This window comes from Phyllobates terribilis, unplaced genomic scaffold, assembly GCF_046119375.1.
Source record: "Phyllobates terribilis strain yellow unplaced genomic scaffold, ASM4611937v1 Scaffold_7__3_contigs__length_470593459, whole genome shotgun sequence".
In the NCBI taxonomy this organism is placed as follows: domain Eukaryota; kingdom Metazoa; phylum Chordata; class Amphibia; order Anura; family Dendrobatidae; genus Phyllobates; species Phyllobates terribilis.
Window position 1 is genome coordinate 257,083,326 of NW_027362767.1, and position 20,844 is coordinate 257,104,169.

General features: G+C 42.8%; 1 protein-coding gene across 1 annotated transcript in view; it reads left to right on the top strand.

Annotated features, from left to right (window-relative positions):
* Positions 1–3,831: 3,831 nt before the first annotated feature.
* Positions 3,832–20,844, top strand: part of LOC141153124 (metabotropic glutamate receptor 6-like) — a 56,330-nt gene continuing 39,317 nt past the window's right edge. The window contains exon 1 of the mRNA XM_073637812.1: positions 3,832–4,539. Coding sequence (XP_073493913.1) covers positions 4,057–4,539 — 483 coding nt within the window. The 5' untranslated portion in view covers positions 3,832–4,056. The remainder of the gene's footprint in view (positions 4,540–20,844) is intronic.

Consider the following 20,844-nt stretch of genomic DNA (forward strand, 5'->3'; position numbering starts at 1 on the left):
GAGCCCCCTCTTTCTATACACTATACCTTACTTGTTCTAGAGAGCATTCCATTCTATTCACCTGTCATAGAGCCCCCTCTTTCTATACACTATACCTTACTTGTTCTAGAGAGCATTCCATTCTATTCACCTGTCATAGAGCCCCCTCTTTCTATACACTATACCTTACTTGTTCTAGAGAGCATTCCATTCTATTCACCTGTCATAGAGCCCCCTCTTTCTATACACTATACCTTACTTGTTCTAGAGAGCATTCCATTCTATTCACCTGTCATAGAGCCCCCTCTTTCTATACACTATACCTTACTTGTTCTAGAGAGCATTCCATTCTGTTCACCTGTCCTAGAACCCCCTCTTTCTATATACTATACCTCACTTGTTTTAGTGTTCGTTCCTTTTCTGTTCACATATCCTAGAGTCCCTTCTTTCTATGTACTATTCCTCACTTGTCCTAGTGCACTCCTTCTTATCCTCATAGCTTCTTTGTATTCACTACACCTCACCTGTTCTGGTACTCCCATTTTCTTTCACCTGTCCGTGAGCCCCCTCTTCCCGCTAACTATCCCTCATGTAACCCAGTTCACCCATTCTGATCCTTATACATTACCTAAAAATTCTATATCTCTTCCCTTGAAACCAGGGGTTCTGAGATCATTGCAACCCCCTGATAATTCGATATACAACAATTTTATTTAACATCACCTGTGTCCACCCTTATTTCCAACCATTTATTGAAGCTTAGCCTGTCCTATACCGGAGGCCGTTTCCACCTGTTTTTCACAATCAGTCCCTCTTCTTGCGCGTTTTCCTGTGCACCCCCCACCCTTTTGCTGTCAGTCGTGCCGGTGCTCCAGGCTGGAATATAATGGAAGAACAGCAGCTTTTGCCCATGGTAAATCTGTGCAGCTTTTAAAGGATTTAGTGCCACTCAAATCGTAAAGTGACCTCAGAGGGAAGAGGGGGGAGAGTGTGCACTCACATCTACAGCCCAGAGTGTCAGCGCCACTCGGATGAATGAGAGACATCAAGAAAGGGACAGAGAACACAGGGATGAGACAGGCAAAGAGAGGGGCACAGGGGTGAGACAGGCAAAGAGAGGGGCACAGGGGTGAGACAGGCAAAGAGAGTGGCACAGGGATGAGACAGGCAAAGAAAGTGGTGCTGGGATGAGACAGGCAAGCAAAAAGATACATTAATACAAGGAGCCACACAGAACTAAACTGAAACTGTAGACATTTCAGCAGGTACATATTGTAAGGGGTTACATTAACCCATGCAGGTAGTGGGACTGTTTGTATAAAGTGGTTAATCAAAAGAAGTGGAGGTTCTTCTACTTATTACAAAGCTCCCGTCGTTCCCTAAACTTTCCAACCACACCTGTAAGTAACTCAGATACATGTTGTGTGTGTATATATAATGGGTGTGAATATTTGATATATAGTGCAATTATGTAGCACACAATCTAAATGATATATTTACCATAATAAATTATACATGTATTATTGTAAATATATCATTTAGATTTTACTTAAGTCATAATGTGCAAATATAAAGATGTGATCTGTTCACATTGGATGTACATTGCAGTGACTTTCTTCCCCTATGTCTACCTTACGGATATATTTGTGCTATAAACGTTGCTTTACAATCTCATGGAAGTTGCTTGTACATGATGATGGTTTGCAGAGCGTTCTTATCTGTGGAAATTAGTTCTTCTTCCATCATTCCCATTTGTTACTTATGTTGAGGCGATTGTCCTTACTGCGAATGACAGACAGTTGCATCTCCATGTTCCAGATCACCAATGCTCAGAATTATTCGTCTTATCTCTGTTCGCAAATCATACAGGAACATATAGGTGGAAAACCTTACTGATTGCTTCACATAAAAATTTCTTCCTAAAATCCAAAAGTTGTTAAAAATAAATTGTATTCAGTCATTATTTTATCTGGTCACTACAAAGCTCGATGACTTCCGTATAATGGTACCAAATTGGTTATCACCTAGCATTCCTACAGAGTGATATCATTTAAGAAAGGATTATATACCCCAACCTGACACAGACTTTTATTTACAGCTTACAACTTTTCCCGCTATGTTGTTTCATTGCAATGATTGCTTTCATGTTTCCAGATGTTGTGAAGAAGTGTCACGGGTTATTGGTACCACTGTGATATAATGAGGAGAACTATCCCACTGCACACCTGTCTCTTTTTGGGTTTTGCTATAGATAGACATTATGTTACTCGCTTTTCTGCATCCTGCATAATTATTTTAGCTCAGTATTATATTAGTATTTATGAGTTGATCATTGATCCCCTGTTGCTTATGGGAAACCATCAAGAAGCTGCGATTGTATCTGTTATTGTTACCAGTTTAATGCATTGGTCAGAATTGATTATGACTCTCATAGCCTCATTAACACCTTAAAACCCTGATAATATTGGAATACATTAGTTATAGATTGTGAATTATAAGAATGCTCTGAGGGTTTTTTTTTAAAGATCATCCATGGCCTATCCAGTTATAATTCTCCTTACGCTCCTAAACGCATCATCTTAATCCACTATATCTGCTCCTTTACACTAATTTTTGACAGCAGGACAGTCATTAAGTTATTCTTGGCTGTCTTGTGTATTGAGGTGAAATATTCACATTATACAGTCTCTGATGTAGCTCCTGGAAGATACTGGTTTTATTGGGGTATCCCGCTGTTCCAGTGAGCTTTGTGGGCAATAATCCCTGGGAAAAGGTCGGTAAATAGCTCTTTTTCTGAAAGAAGATACCTGTGTCTATAGCACCATGTAAATCAGTGTCTGACCAAAAAGCTGTATAGCCACACATTATAGACCAATGTGACTGCTATAGGGGCAGCTATTACTGTTGGGGGGCGCAGAGAGAGGGGAGACCTGAGCTTATAGTCTCCCATCCCAATTCTAGACATATGTCTGCATATAGTACATTCACCAAATGATACTGGTGCCTTCATAATTGAATGAAACCTTCCTCCTTACCTTGAAGGGATGTTGCCTGAACCAGAGGAGTCCGACTTCTTGAAATCCCAACAGTTTGAAAAACTGCACTTCTTGATGGAGCCACTGAGACCCCCATGATCTGAAACACAAGCGGGCTCTGAGTCCCCATTCTAGAGGTTGCTCGAATGTAGTCAACACCCATTCTAGTGAATAGGGCTCTGGGCATCAGATTCTCATGAATTGTCGACATTTTCCAATCAACATACCCCTTTATTTTTGAGTCAGCTTCATAATTTTTGAGTATTCAGCTCTACTGCATCTGTACATCATGGTGTCGTGCGTATCGGACGCCAGCAATCAGCAATACGACGTCGCAGTGACATTGTGAATATTTTACGGGGCTGTATATGTCCTCTATCACATTGCTGTACCTATCAGAGGCTATATATGTCCTGTGTCACATTGTGGACTCGTCAGGGGCTATATATGCCCTTTATCGCATTGGTTTGATGCTCTTGCACTGTGAATGCAGTATCTCATTGGTGTTTAGTGTAGTGGATGCTTCCTATTCTCTAGGAGATGTACATTTTTGTTACTAGATTTCAGATGAGTCGGAGAGCGCAGTGTAGAAAGCCGTGCAATCTGTGGGTTCTCTTAGATATAAATAGGATTTAAAGAATAGATGCAGAGATGGCCTCGGGCACGCTGTCACTGGCAGGGCTCTGGACTGACTGTACGGCTCTCTCTACCCCCTCTTTCTGAATCCTGTGATGGTTCAGATACATTAATTTTCACATTTTTCCTCCCTTTCTTTTCCATTTTTCATATCTGTATACTTCCTTCTGTCCTGCCTTCAATACCCCTACAAATGTTAGGGTAACCCCCATCAGTCATCATCATGTCTCCCTCTAGAGTCTAGTTGATAATTTAGCCTAAAACCCCTTGTTATGTGAATTCTTGGACCTTCTTCATTTTCTTTTTTTTCTTCACAGACAGCTCCCAATAATACGTTTTTGGATATAGCCTGAATGAAAGAGACAACAGGATTTTCAATCCTCCTAGGAGGGGATCTCAGAAAGATATGGGACCACCGCCATCGCCCACAGCACTTTTCTTTTTCCTCCTCTTGCAGAGGGGAGTTGAGGCCCAGCAAAATACTCAGCCTCACTCAATTAAGATAGATGGGGACATTACTTTAGGAGGTTTGTTTCCGGTCCATGCAAAGGGACCTGCTGGAGTCCCATGTGGAGAAATAAAGAAAGAAGCCGGAGTTCATCGAATGGAAGCTTTGTTATATGCGTTGGATCAAATCAATGGGGATCCCGAACTCCTTCCTAATTTGACACTCGGGGCGCGTATTTTAGATACATGCTCTCGGGACACCTACGCTCTGGAGCAATCGCTAACATTTGTACAAGCCCTGATCCAGAAGGACACTTCCGATATTCGGTGCTCCAATGGAGAACCTGCCATTCTCAGCCGTCCGGAGAGGGTTGTTGGAGTTATCGGAGCCTCTGCCAGTTCAGTCTCCATCATGGTGGCCAACGTGCTGAGACTGTTTGCTGTAAGAAATTCTTTATCATTCTTTGATATATCCCCTCCAGCAACCTTCAGGGTGATTAAGGCACAGTTCACATCACTCTTAGAGCCTTCTATCAGATGTATGCTAAGCATTCCGTGGCATACATCGTCCATTGATTTCCATGCTAAAAAAAATGTAATGCAAGGATCTAACTTGTTGTGAACAGAGTCTTATTTTTTTATTGCTTATTTTCTTTTTACTTTTTATATCTCCCAGTGATTATATATCGCTAATGCAGTAAATCACTTTTGTTTCCTGTAGACATCTTTTTGTATCATATCATACATGTAGTATATGCCATAACCATTTGACTTTTGGGGGTCCAACTGCAGAGAATACTGATTCCTACAACCATAGGGTCAGTGACTGCACACTTCTTAGAAAATGGACCACAACCCTTTTGTTCTGGGATGCAGGGGGTCTCTGCTGCCACACTTCAGAGGCAGTGAGATAGTGATGGCATATGATAGGTTGTAAATCACTGTATAGTAAAATGTACTTTACATTTCTTAGTTTACAGGATATTTATGTCTATATTTACATCCAGAGGATGAAAATCTGGAATGACCTAGTCCCTTTCACATAGCTGAGAGCAGCATTAAATGGCATCCAGTCTATACAATCCTCTGTGAGCCAGCCTGAACTCCAGACTAGTGCAACTTTCCTGGATCCGTCATACGACTGATGCAGTCAGTCACCATTGATTTATATTGGGCTCCTCCAGGTTTATGTGATTTCATCAAATCTGCTCAAACTGCCAATGTAGCCTCTAACGAGAGGGACCTAAACAACTTTTTATTGTTTAATTGTCAAATGGTTATTCCCAAAACCATGGGTTATTCCCTATCCATAGGATAGAGTCTAACTTGCTGATTGCTGGGTCCGACTCTCAACAATCCAAAGAAAGTGGCTCTGGATCCCAGGAACAAGGCTCTGCAGAGCCATATCTTGAATGGAGCAGAGGTGCACAAGCTCAACCTACTTTTCTTTCATTGTCAATGTGACTGCCAGAGAAAAATTTGTTCAGCTCCTCTATTTCCGGCAGTCCCATAGACAATGAATTGAGTGGAAGTTGAGCATGTGCATCTCCGCTCTATTTAAGAGCTCCCGGGATCCAACACCTCGTTCTCACAATTACTGGAGTTTCAAGTGGTGGGATACCCAGAAATGAGTAAGTTAACCCTACCCTATGACTAGGGAATAATTTAGGATTTTGGAGACAGTTCTTTAAGCTTTAGTTACATAAACTGCTAAACACATGTGATTGATCCATTTGCTTGCACCACAGCAGGGCATCTCGTTGTGCCAGGGCTTGTTACACATGATGGTAGATAATACTACATGCTGAAAAGTGACCTCTGCTACTTAAGGTCCTGTCCTATTCATTAACTCATTTTATGTCTGTAGTTTGCAAAAAAAGCAAACTAAAATGTTTTCCATGTTGTTTTGCAGCTTGGCCTTTATTGATTTTTATAGATCACATTTTGTCTTTCATAGAGAGCACAACAGCTGCAGAGCAAGTATCTGATTTCTGTACAGAATGAACAAAAAAACATATATTTTTCTCAAGCAATGGACAAAAAATGTGTAGCAACTCCAGAGATATACCTCTGGGTGCACTATTAATACCGTATATAATTAATTTCTAACCATATGTATAGTCAAATGAATAGAAACAGGAGCACTTTACATTGCTAGGTCACCTATGATCTGCCATGTGTGTCCATATTGAATGTAGGAAAGTATTCGCCTTGTGTAGCACTTAATCAGAAAAACGGGGTGCTGGTAACATATTCTAGGAGTAACTAACAAAGAGTATAGAGAAGAGTAATCATAATATTCAGCTCTGTAGCTCCAGAATAGCTGTATGGTTTCCACAGTTTGAACCAGTCTGGAAGAGCAGCTCTGGAGCTCAAACTGCTGCTCCAACATGTGTAACATTGTGTAAAAAAGATCACAAGCATCTTTAAACACACATGCAAAAATTTTCTAGGAAACTTTGTTCTTTAAGCTTGACATACAGTAGCAGACAAGCATGGTTTGCTGAACTCTCTGCTCAATTTTTTTTTCCTGCAAAGGGAATGCATCATCAGAAATAAACCTATTGTTTAAATCAGGTTTTTGTGATACATACATACTGTATATATATATATATATATATATATATATATATATATATATATATATATATATTTACACTACACTGTGTTCCAAATTATTATGCAAATAATATTTTCTCAGATTTTCCCAAATTACCTATATGAATTGCAGTCATTGTAATTTTCCAGTCAAATAACTATTAGAGTACAATTGAGAGGTTTTTGTACAATCTGCCTATGATAACAGTATATTTTTTTAAAAAATAAAAAACTCAAACTGCACTCAAAATGCATGTTCCAAATTATTATGCACAGCAGAGTTTTCAACCTTTTCATTTTAATAAAGAACTAAAAAATGGTCATTTTTGAAATGATAAGCATTAGCAGGTTATTACAAACTGAAATCAAACAGTTTTCAGCTCAAAACTTTATTCTAGGTGATGTTACATTTGCACATAGGACCCCTTGTTCGAAAGGAGCTTCTGAACTCTCTCGTCCATTGAATTTGTCAGGTTTTGGATGGTTTCTGCTTCAATTGTTTTGCATTTAGGACAGAATACCCTCCCAGAGCTGTTGCTTAGATGTGAACTGCCTCCCGCCATCATAGACACTCCTTTTGATGATGCTCCAGAGGTTCTCAATGGGGTTGAGGTCAGGGGAGCATTTGTGCCACACCATAAGTTTGTCCCCTTTTATGCCCATAGCAGCCAGAGATGCAGATGTGTTATGTGCAGCATGAGACAGGGCATTATCATGCATGAAATGATCTCAATGGTCCAGATGGATGGAGTGGAGGATGGCTGGTTGATGGACACCCCATGCAAACACGGCTATGGCGCTAACAAGGAGGAGGTGGAGTAATGTTTTGGGCTGGAATCATGGGGAGAGAGATTGTCGGCCCTTTTAGGATCCCTGAAGGGGTAAAGATGAACTCCATAATGTATGTTGTTTCTCAAACAGCACTTCCTTCCATGGTTCAAGAAGAAGAACCGTGCATTCCGCAGCAAGATCATTTTCATTCATGATAATGCCCGGTCTCATGCTGCACATAACACATCTGCATCTCTGGCTGCTATGGGCATAAAAGGGGACAAACTTATGGTGTGGCCCCCATGCTCCCCTGACCTCAACCCCATTGAGAACCTCTGGAGCATCATCAAAAGGAGTGTCTATGATGGCGGGAGGCAGTTCACATCTAAGCAACAGCTCTGGGAGGGTATTCTGTCCTCATGCAACACAAGTAAAGCAGAAACCATCCAAAACCTGACAAATTCAATGGACGAGAGAGTTCAGAAGCTCCTTTCGAACAAGCGGTTCTATGTGCAAATGTAACATCACCTAGAATAAAGTTTTGAGTTGAAAACTGTTTGATTTCAGTTTGTAATAACCTGCTAATGCTTATAATTTCAAAAATGACCATTTTTTTGTTCTTTATTAAAATGAAAAGGTTGAAAACTCTGCTGTGCATAATAATTTGGAAAATGCATTTTGAGTGCAGTTTGAGTGTTTTATTTTTTAAAAAATATACTGTTATCATAGGCAGTTTGTACAAAAACCTTTCAATTGTACTCTAATAGTTATTTGACTGGAAAATTACAATGACTGCAATTCATATAGGTAATTTGGGAAAATCTGAGAAAATATTATTTGCATAATAATTTGGAACACAGTGTAGATGGTGGCCCGATTCTAACGCATCGGGTATTCTAGAATATGTATGCGGCCGACCGGGCACAATCAGCAGAACGTTGTTTAAATTTGCCGCCAAAATCGCTGATTGGTCGCGGCTGGCGGCCGCAACCAATCAGCAGAGCGTTGTTTAAATTTGGCGCCAATCTCGCTGATTGGTCGCAGTCTGCTGGCGGCCACGATCAATCAGCAGAGCGTTGTTTAAATTTGGCGCCAATCTCGCTGATTGGTCGCGGCTGGCGGCCGCGACCAATCAGCAGAGCGTTGTTTAAATTTGGCGCCAATCTCGCTGATTGGTCGCAGTCTGCTGGCGGCCGCGATCAATCAGCAGAACGTTGTTTAAATTTGGCGCCAATCTCGCTGATTGGTCGCGGTCGGCTGGCGGCCGCGACCAATCAGCAGAGCGTTGTTTAAATTTGGTGCCAATCTCGCTGATTGGTCGCAGTCTGCTGGCGGCCGCGATCAATCAGCAGAGCGTTGTTTAAATTTGGCACCAATCTCGCTGATTGGTCGCGGTCAGCTGGCGGCCGCGACCAATCAGCAGAGCGTTGTTGAAATTAGGCGCCAATCTAACTGATTGGTCGCGACTGGCAGCCGCGACCAATCAGCAGAGCGGGGTTTAAATTTGCCAAGCCGCTGATCTCCCGACGTTAGCCGCATGGAGGTGAGCGGCACCGCCTGTCGGGGTACTTGTGCTGCCAGCAGCGGGGAGATGAGCGGCTAGCGCCGGTCATCTCCCTGCTGCATCGCCGCTGACCTCCGTCCTGCAGATGAGCCGCTAACGACAGCCATCTTTTTCTGAAATCCCGCGTCGCTGATTGGCGGCGGCCGGACCAATCAGCGACGCGGGATTTCCTGGACAGACAGACAGACAGAAAGACAGACAGACAGAAAGACAGACAGAAAGACAGACAGACAGACAGACGGGATAAGACGATTATATATATAGATTCTAACTTCCTGTAGTTTCAGGAAATCCACATGTATATTAGCAGCAACAGACTGACTCAGACCTCCTCTTTTGTATTGAAGCAACCAATGTTCACCTGCAAAGGTCATTGTGAAGGGAGGTGAGCTGTGACATTGCGTACTGTGATTGGTAGATCCTCTTATCAGCTGTGCATAGAGGAGTTACCTGTCATAGTAATCCAGACTCTGATGATAATGAACCTGCTGAATACTCGCCCTGAATGGAAAGAAAGAGTCTAAGATAGGCCAGTATGATAATGGAAAGATTTCTATATTATTTTATTAACCCTTCTCAACAATGGATGTATCAGTACGCCCTGTTTTGCAGCGCATTCCCGCAAATGGAGGTAGCAGGACATCCTGGCAATTTTGAATGCACAGGAGCTGTGCAAGCTTGATCACCGCTGGGAGCTTGGTTTAAGTGATAGCCAACAGGGCAATTTTCTCCTGTTCCCCTTTTGAAAATGAAAAATTTGAGGCTAAGGCAACATTTTTCGTGGAGAAAATTTAATTTTTAATTTTCACAGCCCAATTTTATACGATTTTGTGAATCATCTGTGGGTTCAAGATGCTCACTGCACCCCTAGATGAATTTTTTGAAGGGTGTAGTTTCCAAAATGGTGTAATTTGTGGCAGGTTTCTACTGTTTTCATACCTCTGGGGCTCGGCAAATGCATCATGGTCTCCGCAATTTATTCTAGCCAAACTTGCTATCCAAAATACAAATAGCATTCCTTCCCTTCCGAGCCCTGTCGTGCGCCCAAACGGTAGTTTTCCCCCACATATGGGGCATTTTCTCCTGTTACCTTTGTTAAAATGAAAAATTTGGGGCAAAAGCAGAATGTTTCCGGAAAATAACTAATTTTGCATTATTTGTTTCCACTTTGTTTTAATTCCTGTGAAGCACCTGAAGGGTTAACAAACTTCCTAAATATGTTTTTGAATACCTTGACAGGTGGAGTTCTTAAAATGGGGTCACGTTTGTGTGTTTTTTTGTCATGCTAGTCCCCAACAGTCACTTCAAGTATGGAGTGGTCCCTAATTAAATAGTTTTTGTACATTTTATTGAAAACAAATGAAAAATTGCTGCTAAACCCTTCTACATTTATAGCAAAAAATGTTTAAAAAATGATGGTAATGTAAAGTAGACATGTGGAAAGGGTGACTTATGAATTATTTTTAGTGGTATGACTAGAGGCGTAACTACAGGTTTGGTTCACAGGAGCGCAAACCTTCTGAGTGGACCCCTAACCATGTAACCCTGATTATAAATATGGTGGCGCACCCTAATAGTGAATGTTGGAGAACCTCAGCAGATGACAGAGTTGTTACTAAAAAAAATCTCTATACAAAGACCTACACTGATATTACTGCAATATGGTGACCATATAGTGGTAGATACCAGTCCTGCAGAACATACAAGTGATTACAGTATAATTATAGATGGTGACTTACAGCTCACATTCTTTCTGATGGAGTCATTCACTTTTCCATTTGGCCCTGACCAACATGACGACTTCTCCAGTCACGACTCGTCTGTAGAGATTACAACAAAAACACTTTTGACTCCTCACATTTCCAGCATCGTCCCCATCTATTCCCAACCTGCACAAACTCCTCATCCTGCTGATACCCCAATACTGAGCTGCTGCCACCGTATGTGTCCCTATTACTGCACCTACTGTGTGGTACTGTGGGCTCTATAATTTTCCTCCTACTGGAGCCATATATTCCACTTTCATTGCACTCGTAAAGTATGATGTAAACAAAAGTGCCCCACAAACACTAAGATACCCCTACAGTGAATTTCTCCACAGTACCCTCCACACGCACAGTATGATGACCCTACTATACTAATACTAATTGCCCTGGAAAAGTATGGTGACGCCAACACAGTACGATCCCCCAACTGCGACCCCCAACACAGTCCTCCATGCAGTATAATGGACCTACATAAAATATAATGGCCCCACACCTCTCCCCACTGCATAATGGCCCCCAAACAGCCCTCCACACAGTATCATAGACCCCACACAAACTTTCACACTGTATAATTGCTTGCGTACAGTTTAAAAGCTCCCACATAACCCTCCAAATATTATAATAGCCCCTCGTATAGTCCTCCATACAGCATAATGCACCCCATAGCCCATACAGCATAATGCACCCCATAGCCCATACAGCATAATGCACTCCCATTGCCCATCCAGTATAATGCACTCCCATAGCCCATACAGTTTAATGCACCCCCATGGCCCATACAGTATAATGCTTCTCACAGCCCTGTATACCACTGCATTTCAAAAAGGCCCAGATGTATAGGGCCAAAATGTCATGTTTCTTTTGGATTGCCTTATGAACAAAGAAAAGGAACTTATTTTACTTGCATAATTCTTGAGTCGCAAATAATTCATACAATTGCAGAGTTTAACTGTATCGGCGCATGCTGATACAGTTAAAAGTAGCGTAGCTTCGGGTGGGCCCCTCAGAGCGCAGGTCCTGGGGCGGCCACACCCTCTGCCCCCCAGTAGCTACACTACTGGGTATAACCATCTGTTTTAATATAATAAAAATTCAAAGTTCAAAAATTGTGAATCTTTCAAAATTTCCATCAAATTTCCAATTTTTTCATAAACACAAATCATATCACCCTAAAATTTAACCACTAACATGAAGTACAATGTTGTGGAGACATGAGGGTAAGTGGGTGTTCTCGTCCACTGGCCCGAGACCGCATGAACCAGGGCTCATCCCACTGAACTCCCACTCTCCTTTCCCGTGGGCATAATAATACTTAGACAACACAGGGTGAGGGTAAAAACAGTATGGCATTACTTTATTGAACCACCAAACAGACAATAACATATAGAACAATCCAAGGAAATACACAAGATGGTGAAAATTACAGAGTCTCTCCCTTCCGCTGACACGCTGAGATTAGAGCAGTTGGGACTTTGGGGCTTCCAGGGCTGACTACCCCCACTAGTGGCACCCCACTTTTGGAGGGCACCCACAGAGAAGAGGTAATGACAAGCTTAGGAAGCTAACAGTCCATTGAGGTACGTGGCCAAGTGACCGGAGGGTCCCACCCTGGCTTCTCCGAACGCCTCCATGGGGCCAGGTGGCTGGAGGGTCCCAACCTGGCATCCCCAAATGTCTCCATGCTCCATGGGGACAGGTGAACGTAGGGTCCCACCCTGGCTTCCCCAAATGTCTCCATGGGTTCCGTGATGGTCAATGGAGCAGATCTGTATTCTTCCAGCTAGGGCCGTGGTCCCTTAGGCTGGCATCCTGTAGAATGTCAAATCTGTGTCCCTCTTGATGGAGCCATGGTGTCCTGGCTGCTGTTCTGCAGAAGGATAGGGATCCTTTTTATACTCACATCTGTGGTTCATGTCATCATCCACAGGTCAGGGGGAAAAGTGTGATAAGGTCAACTTTCATTATTTGAGTATTTAATCAATCTGCCTAGTTTGTCCTCCACTGTTTCACAGGTAAACAAACCACATGGACTTATACAATGGGTAATCAACATATTAGAAAATATTGATTGTTCAAAGACCCTGCGTCACTGTCCTGCAAAGGTAACAGACAATAAGTTGCAACAAACATCAACTCAAGAGTCAACGTTCAGGCTCATATAACAATGGCCTATGTCTCTGGACCCACCGAAGAAACAAACACATAAATTCAATAGTCAATGTTCAGACAATAGTCTATGTCTCTGGGCCTACTGAATTTACATCTGGCATAATTAATATTAAATGCTGTGTCATCACAAATGTGTCACAAAAATACAGTCCCAGAAGCACTGGGATATGTTGAAGCAATCAGGAGTTATTACCTCATAAATTGACACTGGTCAGAATTGAAAAATTTGGACTGGTCAGGAAAATGAAAACAGGCTTCGGCAGTAAGGGGTTACAGGTTGGGAAAAACCATGTAACACAAAAATCTGATTTAAACAATTAGTCTTTTTTTATGACACATTCTCTTTAATGGCTCAGAGACACACAGAGTCATTGGTTCCCTTTTATTAGGGATTGTGCGCGCTTCTGAGGCTCACCTGTTGGAGTCCATGAAGGATTTAACTGTGTCTAAGTAAGATTGGAGGCTCATAGACGGTGTGGACCATAGACTTCTGTTCTCACTTTATTAAACACCTGCAATAAAGTCACTTGCAAATGTAGCGCCGGCCGGGTGAATACATATTCTGCTGATGGTACTTGCAGGGAATATAAGCGTGTGCTGTGTATGGACGGCTATCCCCATGGACTAAAGTCACTCATTTTCAGAATGTAATATACTTGCAGTCATATTAGTAATCAGCTGAGCATTAACTTTCTAAACGTTTAGTTTACAGTACACCAAAAACTAGAAATGGTTATTTCTCCCTTATACATGAAATGGCAGCAGTGCCAAATCTGCCACGGTTTGCATCCTAGTTACTAAAGTTATCAGTAATGATTCTTTGAAGGAAGTTACAATTTTATCAACTTTGTTTGGAAATTTTCATCTAAAGTAGAAGATTTTATTTGATTGAACCCAAGATAAAAACATAATAAGCGAATCACCTGCAGTGAATAAATAAATAACAATAGTGCATGAAAATAATATAGGGTGCTTAGTTAACATAATTTTGATCAAAAAAACGTAAAAGCCATCCCACCACATACAGCCATAGGGAACTACATGAATGTAATGTCCAGCTCAAAGAGAAGGGAGGCCATATCCTTATTTGCACAGAGTGCAAAAAAAATGAAACAAAAACCTAAAGAGATGAACTGGACTATAAACTGGTGTGCATGCAGCGTGTAGGCGCATGTTCACACTGGCTACTACATTTTTATGTGATTGTTGCAAGTGTTGATATGCCTTTTTAAGTCATGAGTTCTGATCTCTTTCATAATTTACAGGTAAACATAGTAATGACTATTTGTACCTACAGAAGAAGGCAGTAAAACAGCACTGTCTGTGCCACCATCCTGCGCAAAGAGAGACAAGGTGGCTGATCTGTGCCGTCATTTACTCACTGGGAGGCACTACTATCTGTGCCTGCATCATTAACAGAGATAGACATGGAGGCACTACTATCTGTGCCTGCATCATTTACAGAGATAGACATGGAGGCACCTCTATACGTGCCTACATCATTTATAGAGATAGACATGAAGGCACTGCTATATGTTACTCCATAATTTACAGTGATAGACTTTTAGGCCTCCATTATTTATAGAGATAGTCATGTAGACATGAAGGCACTACTAGATGTGCCTCCATCATTTATAGAGATATATGGCACATGGAGGCACTCCTATATGTGCCTCCATCATTTATAGAGATATACATGGAGGCACTACTGTATGTGCTTAGATCATTTATAGAGATAGACATGGAGGCACTGCTACATGTACCTCCATAATTTATGGAGATTGTCATTAAGGCACTACTATATTTGCCTGCATTACTTACAGATATAGACATGGAGGCACTACTATATGTACCTGCATTAATTATAGGAACGTGCTCTATTGTGTAAGGTACTAGATTTCAATACCAAATTGTGGAAGAACTATATGTCCCAGCTCTCCACAAAATGAACTTTCTCACTCAGGGGGAGATAGTGAATGCCAGACTGCATCTCAGCCCAATCTAGCGTGTAAGGACGAGGAGATACATGTGCCACCCTTTTAGGAACTTCTAGGACCAGTGTGTTTGGTCTCTACGCGTAGTAGGGGCCCAGCTGGATCCAATGACTCCAGAAACGTCTCCCCAGGAGCATCCAGTAAGGAATTGTAGCCCATTTTGGTTTTGGAAGATGGTAGCAAGCTTAGACCAGGGGGGTGGAGAGTTAGGTCCAGCCCTGGGAGTAACTCAAAGAGTTTAAAAACTCCTGCAGGTCTTCTCCCACCTGTCTTTGTTCCTTGGGAGCCCGTGCCATCCAGATATGTAGGACAAGTCCACCAACCAAGTGAGGGCCCACAACCTCCCCATGTGGCTGCCCATCCCCCAAGCTAGGCCTTCCAACTATCTGGTAATTGAATTTAAGATCTGCTTATACTTGTTGTACCATGCTTTTCTATTTGCAACTCTGACCACTGTATATGTATAACCTTTATGTATATAGTAGATTGTTTAGAGAGCCCTTATGGTGATTAAATATATAATTTAATCTTGGGCTGTTCTTTTATCTCGACTTCTGAACCTTACATCTGTTGTTTGGTCCAACGAACGCTGGTTTCTAGCCCGATATAAGTCTGTTATATCAAATAGAGACTGGTGGCAACTCTACCAGGCTGACAAGGCTCTGCTTCACTGGAGTAGTGGAAGAGCCTGTCAGGGGTGTGAGTGAGTGTGGGGCCATGTCAGTGACAGAGTGGACCACCTTTTCTCACTCCCTGGTGCCTCTCTGTACCCGTGTGGACAGGAGGTGACGGTGTAGAACTGTACCAATCTGATCTTACGCATCCTTAAGGGGGGTGCGGCAACAGTGGGATTCTGCGGGACCCCCCTGGTGCCGTTTCTTCACAATATGTACCTACATCATTTACAGAAATAGACATGGAGACACTACTATGTGTGCCTTCATCATTTACAGAGATAGACATGGAGGCACTACTATGCATATGTACCTGCTTCATTTACAGAGATAGACATGGAGGCACTACTATATGTGCCTTCATCATTTATAGATATAAACATGGAGGCACTACTATATGTGCCTTCATTATTTATAGATATAGACATGGAGGCACTACTACACTGATGAGCAAAAGGGTAACAATATTTTGAACTTTTGACTTTCAGGCTCCATATCTCACCATCCACTACTGTTTCGAACGTGAGACTACCATCATTTTATAGACAATCATCTTGGCTATCTCATACATAAATGTAACTATTTAGCACATCATTAGTTATGCAGATTCTTGTCATGTCACTGCATTGTTACTGTTTTGCTCCTAAAAATCTAAATTTTATTTTTTATTATTTTGTTAGTATTTTGTAAATCAACCTTTCGCTTTCAACACTGTCTGAATCCTTCTGGGTATGCATTTGATAATATTCAAGCATGTCTCAACCGAAATCTGATCCTAGGTCTTTTCTACACGTTCTCAAAGTTTGTGCATACTGGTCGACTCACTTGGGTATGTATACAGCTTTTTCTTCAACTCTACCCACAAGTGTTCGATTAGGTTTAGGTCTGAGGACTATGGGGGCCCATCCAGTACCTCTACTTCATTGTTATTGAACCATTTCTTCGCCAATCTTGACGTATGCTTGGCGTCTTTGTCCTGCTGGAACACTATGTCGCCCTTTTCATAGCCATATCACTCGAGTATACAAAGTAACTCGCCTTGTAGGATACTCACATATAGCTCTGGATTGAGACCACCATCGATCTTGGTCAAGGATCCAACGCCTTTGTTGTGAAACAACCCTATATCATTAAGCTTCCTCCACCAAACTTGATAGTTCCTTCAATTTCTTCATCCATTAGCCCCTTTTCCCCTTGATTCTTTCAGACCCATTTATACCCATCAGAACCTAGTCTATTGACTTTCATCTCATTGCTCCAAATCACCCGTTTCCAATCTTCTACTGTCCACTTTTTATATTTTTTTGCAAACTTGAGCAGATGCTTCTAATGACAATATTGAAGTTGACGCTTCTTCACCTTTTTCCGGACCACCATTCCAAACTTGTGTAATGTGCCTTGCACGGTGCTTGTGTCATGCACTGTGCCTTGTGGTGTGCAGAAACTACCACTCTGCCATAGCAGTGACAAAGAAAAATAAAAGAAAGAAAGTTTGCGGTGGCAGGTTGCACTTAATTAACCTCTGCTTTCTGGTAGTGTGATGTAATGTGGTGCACTCCAAATAGTCCAGAAAACAGGGAGGACAGAGGGGATGTTGATAACTTTTACTTATTGCACGAATACACAGGTACATCCAGATAAATGATGATTGAACAGAGATTCAATTCCTATGCAGCAATCGCAGTTACTTTCCACTCTAGTAATGCTGATATATAAATGGTGTAGAGATTTCTAAGCTTCATCTTCTGTTTATATGCACAGTCCTGATGACACAGCTGGCTACAACTGAATCTGTGGTCTCTCATATACAGGAGCTATGGCTGCTCCCATACCTGCTCCTTCAGCTTCCTTAGGCCAACTACACTTATGCATGAAATGTCTTCTTCTCCTTCACTGCTAAGCTCAGGACCTGGTCATGTCCTTTTACCATGTGACCTTGTGGCCATATATGGAAAGCAGGGCTGCTTTGTTAACTCTTTACAACCTCCTAATGTCAGAATATAATACAGTGGGGAAAAAGTATTTAGTCAGCCACGAACTGTGCAAGTTTTCCCACTTAAAAAGATGAGATAGGCCTGTAACTGACATCATAGGTAGACCTCAACTATGAGAGACAAAATGAGAAAAGAAATCCTGAAAATCACATTGTGTGATTTGGAAAGAATTTTTTTTTCAAATTTTGGTGGAAAATAAGCATCTGGTCAATTACTAAAGTTCATCTCAATACTTTGTTATATATCCTTTGTTGGCAATGAAACGTTTTCTGTAAGTCTTCACAAGGTTGGCACACACTGTTGCTGGTATGTTGGCCCATTCCTCCATGTAGATTGTTACGCACACGCCCGGACTGACTGGCGTGAGCATGATTAGTGATCCCACTGTACCATGAACCGAGGAGTGTCTGGAGGGGCGTAAGTAAGTATGAACTAAGTCCGACCAAGGTCACACGGCGGCTCAGTCGACTCCGTGAACCAGGGAGGAACCGAGCAGAGGGACCAGGTGCTACTCCAGGTCAGACCCCGGTCACAGCTGTTGACCCATACCGGGGAATGCAGGAAGAGACAGGTTAGGCTGGCATATAGACAGGTGGATACTGGCAGGCACAGCTGGTATGCAGACAGGTATTGGCAGGCACGGTTGGTATGCAGACAGGTGGGCACTGGCAGGCACCGCTGGCATGCAGACAAGTGGGCACAGGCAGGCACGGCTGGCATGCAGACAGGCGGGTACTGGCAGGTAGGAACGCAGGCAGGATAGGGACCAGTACAGACTGGGACACAGGAACGGAGCCGGAGGTGTGGTAGACAAGCAGAGCAGAGCAAAACCCGCAAATGCGGTAGACAAGCAGAGCAGAGCAGAGCAAAACCCGCAGGTGCAGTAGACAAGCAGAGTAGAGCAAAACCCGCAGATGCGGTAGACAACAGAGCAGAGCAAAACCCGCAGGTGCGGTAGACAAGCAGAGCAGAGCAAAACCCGCAGATGCGGTAGACAAGCAGAGCAGAGAAAAACCAGCAGGTGCGGTAGACAAGCAGAGCAGAGCAAAGCCCGCAGGTGCGGTAAAGAAGCAGAGCAGAGCAAAACCACAGGTGCGGTGGACAAGCAGAGCAGAGCAAAACCGCAGGTGCGGTAGATAAGCAGAGCAGAGCGAATCCCACAGGTGCGGTAGACAAGCAGAGCAGAGCAAAACCCGCAGGTGCGGTAGACAAGCAGAGCAGAGCAAAACTCGCAGATGCGGTAGACAAGCAGAGCAGAGCAAAGCCGCAGGTTCGGTAGACAAGCAGAGCAGAGCAAAACCTGCAGATGTGGTAGACAGGACAGGACTCTGTTCACATGGAACAGACTGGAAAACACAAGAAGACAGCTGGAACACAGGAGTTAGATATGGAGGCAGGGAAACAGAACGAGCAGAACCAGATACACACAAGGTACTTGCAATGAAGTAGTGAGTGGACACAAAACTCACAAACAGAAGTACAGAGACAACGAGTTGGAGTTAGGTGCAGGTTCAGATACTGCAGGAAAGGGAAAGGTACAGACAAAGAGACAAACAGGTAACGGACTAGGACACTGTTCAGACAAGATCTGAACCAGGAACAAGATACAGGAACAAGCCTGGGAACTCAGCCCCCAGGGTGGCAGAAACAGACTAGATACAGGACAGGACCTGGCAACTCAGTTGCAAGTAGAGATGAGCGGTGTTCCACTAGAACTGTTCGGCAATCTCAAATTCGAGCTGTTTTGGGTGGTGTTCAAGTCGTTTGACAAACACGAACAATTTGCAAAAAATTCGGCTGTTCGAGGTTATGTTCGATAACTGTTCGTGCACCAAAAGCGTAACTGGATTTTTTTACATCGTGCAGGGATTGTCTGCCACTCACTGTAATGTCACAGCCATGGTGGTTGTGACATTACAGTGGTTGCCCAAATCGATGGGAACAGTGCTCACAGTGAAACATGAAAAGCCAGCAATTCAGCAGTGGCATAGACCGGTACCCAACAATTTAGAACAGAAAGAATAGAGCATCACACATAGATTAGATAGATAGAAACATGTCAGTCACATATATAAGAAGTATAGTGACAGTGTTGGTTACTGTACTAGTCATTTAGTGTTAAAGGATTTATTTAAAAAAATAATAGTGTTTTCATGCACCGTCTCTTTAAAAAAGCCGGCCGGCAATTCAGCATCGGTACCCGACAATTTAGAACAGAAAGAATAGAGCATCACACATAGATTAGATAGAAACATGTCAGTCACATATATAATAAGTACAGTGATAGTGTTGATTACTGTACTTGTCATTTAGTGTTAAAATAAAGGATTTATTTAAAAAAAAATTGGCGTGGGGTTCCCCGTAATTTTAGTCTCTAGCGGAGGTTAAGCAGACGGCTGGGGCAGATGTTTGAAGCCTGGGAAGGGGGTAATACCCACGGAGCTTCCCAGGCTACTAATATCAGCCCCCAGCTGAATACCTAGCCTTTACTAGCTATTAAAATGGGGGACCCCCCAAAGAAATGACGTGGGGTCCCCCCTATTTTAATAGCTAGCAAAGGCTAGGCAGACACCTGGGGGCTCATATTAATAGCCCAGGAAGGGTGCCATGAATATTGGCCCCCTCCCAGGCTAGAAACACCAGCCGTCAGCCGCCCCAGAAATGGTGCATCCATAGGATGCACCAATTCTGGCACTTAGCCTCGCTCTTCCCACTGCCCTGTAGCGGTGGCAGTGGGGTAATAGGGCTGGGGTTTATGTCAGCTTATAATGCCAGCTGACATCAAGCCCAGGTTAGTAATGGAGAGGCGTCTATAAGACACCCCCATTACTAACCCCATAGTCAAAGTTAAAAAAAAAAGCACAAACGCCCAGAATAAAGTCCTTTAATTGAAATAAACACACAATTCTTTATTGTTCTAAATTAAACCATACTTACCATCACGCCCATTCCAACTGAAGCCAATGTCTTCTGCAATAAAAGTAAAATAATAAACCAACATCATCCTTACCTTTCCATGGTTCCCAGGACGGCTCCAGCTCTGCTACATCGAGATGACAGGCTGGATCGCAGCAGAAAGCTTCCATCCAGCTTGCCATGCCGCAGACACTAAGAAGCTCAATGAACTCAGCTCACCTCATGCACGTCACTGACAGCGTGGGAGAATTCTCCTGCGCATGCAGTGAGCGCAGGAGAATTCTCTCACACTCACCGCATG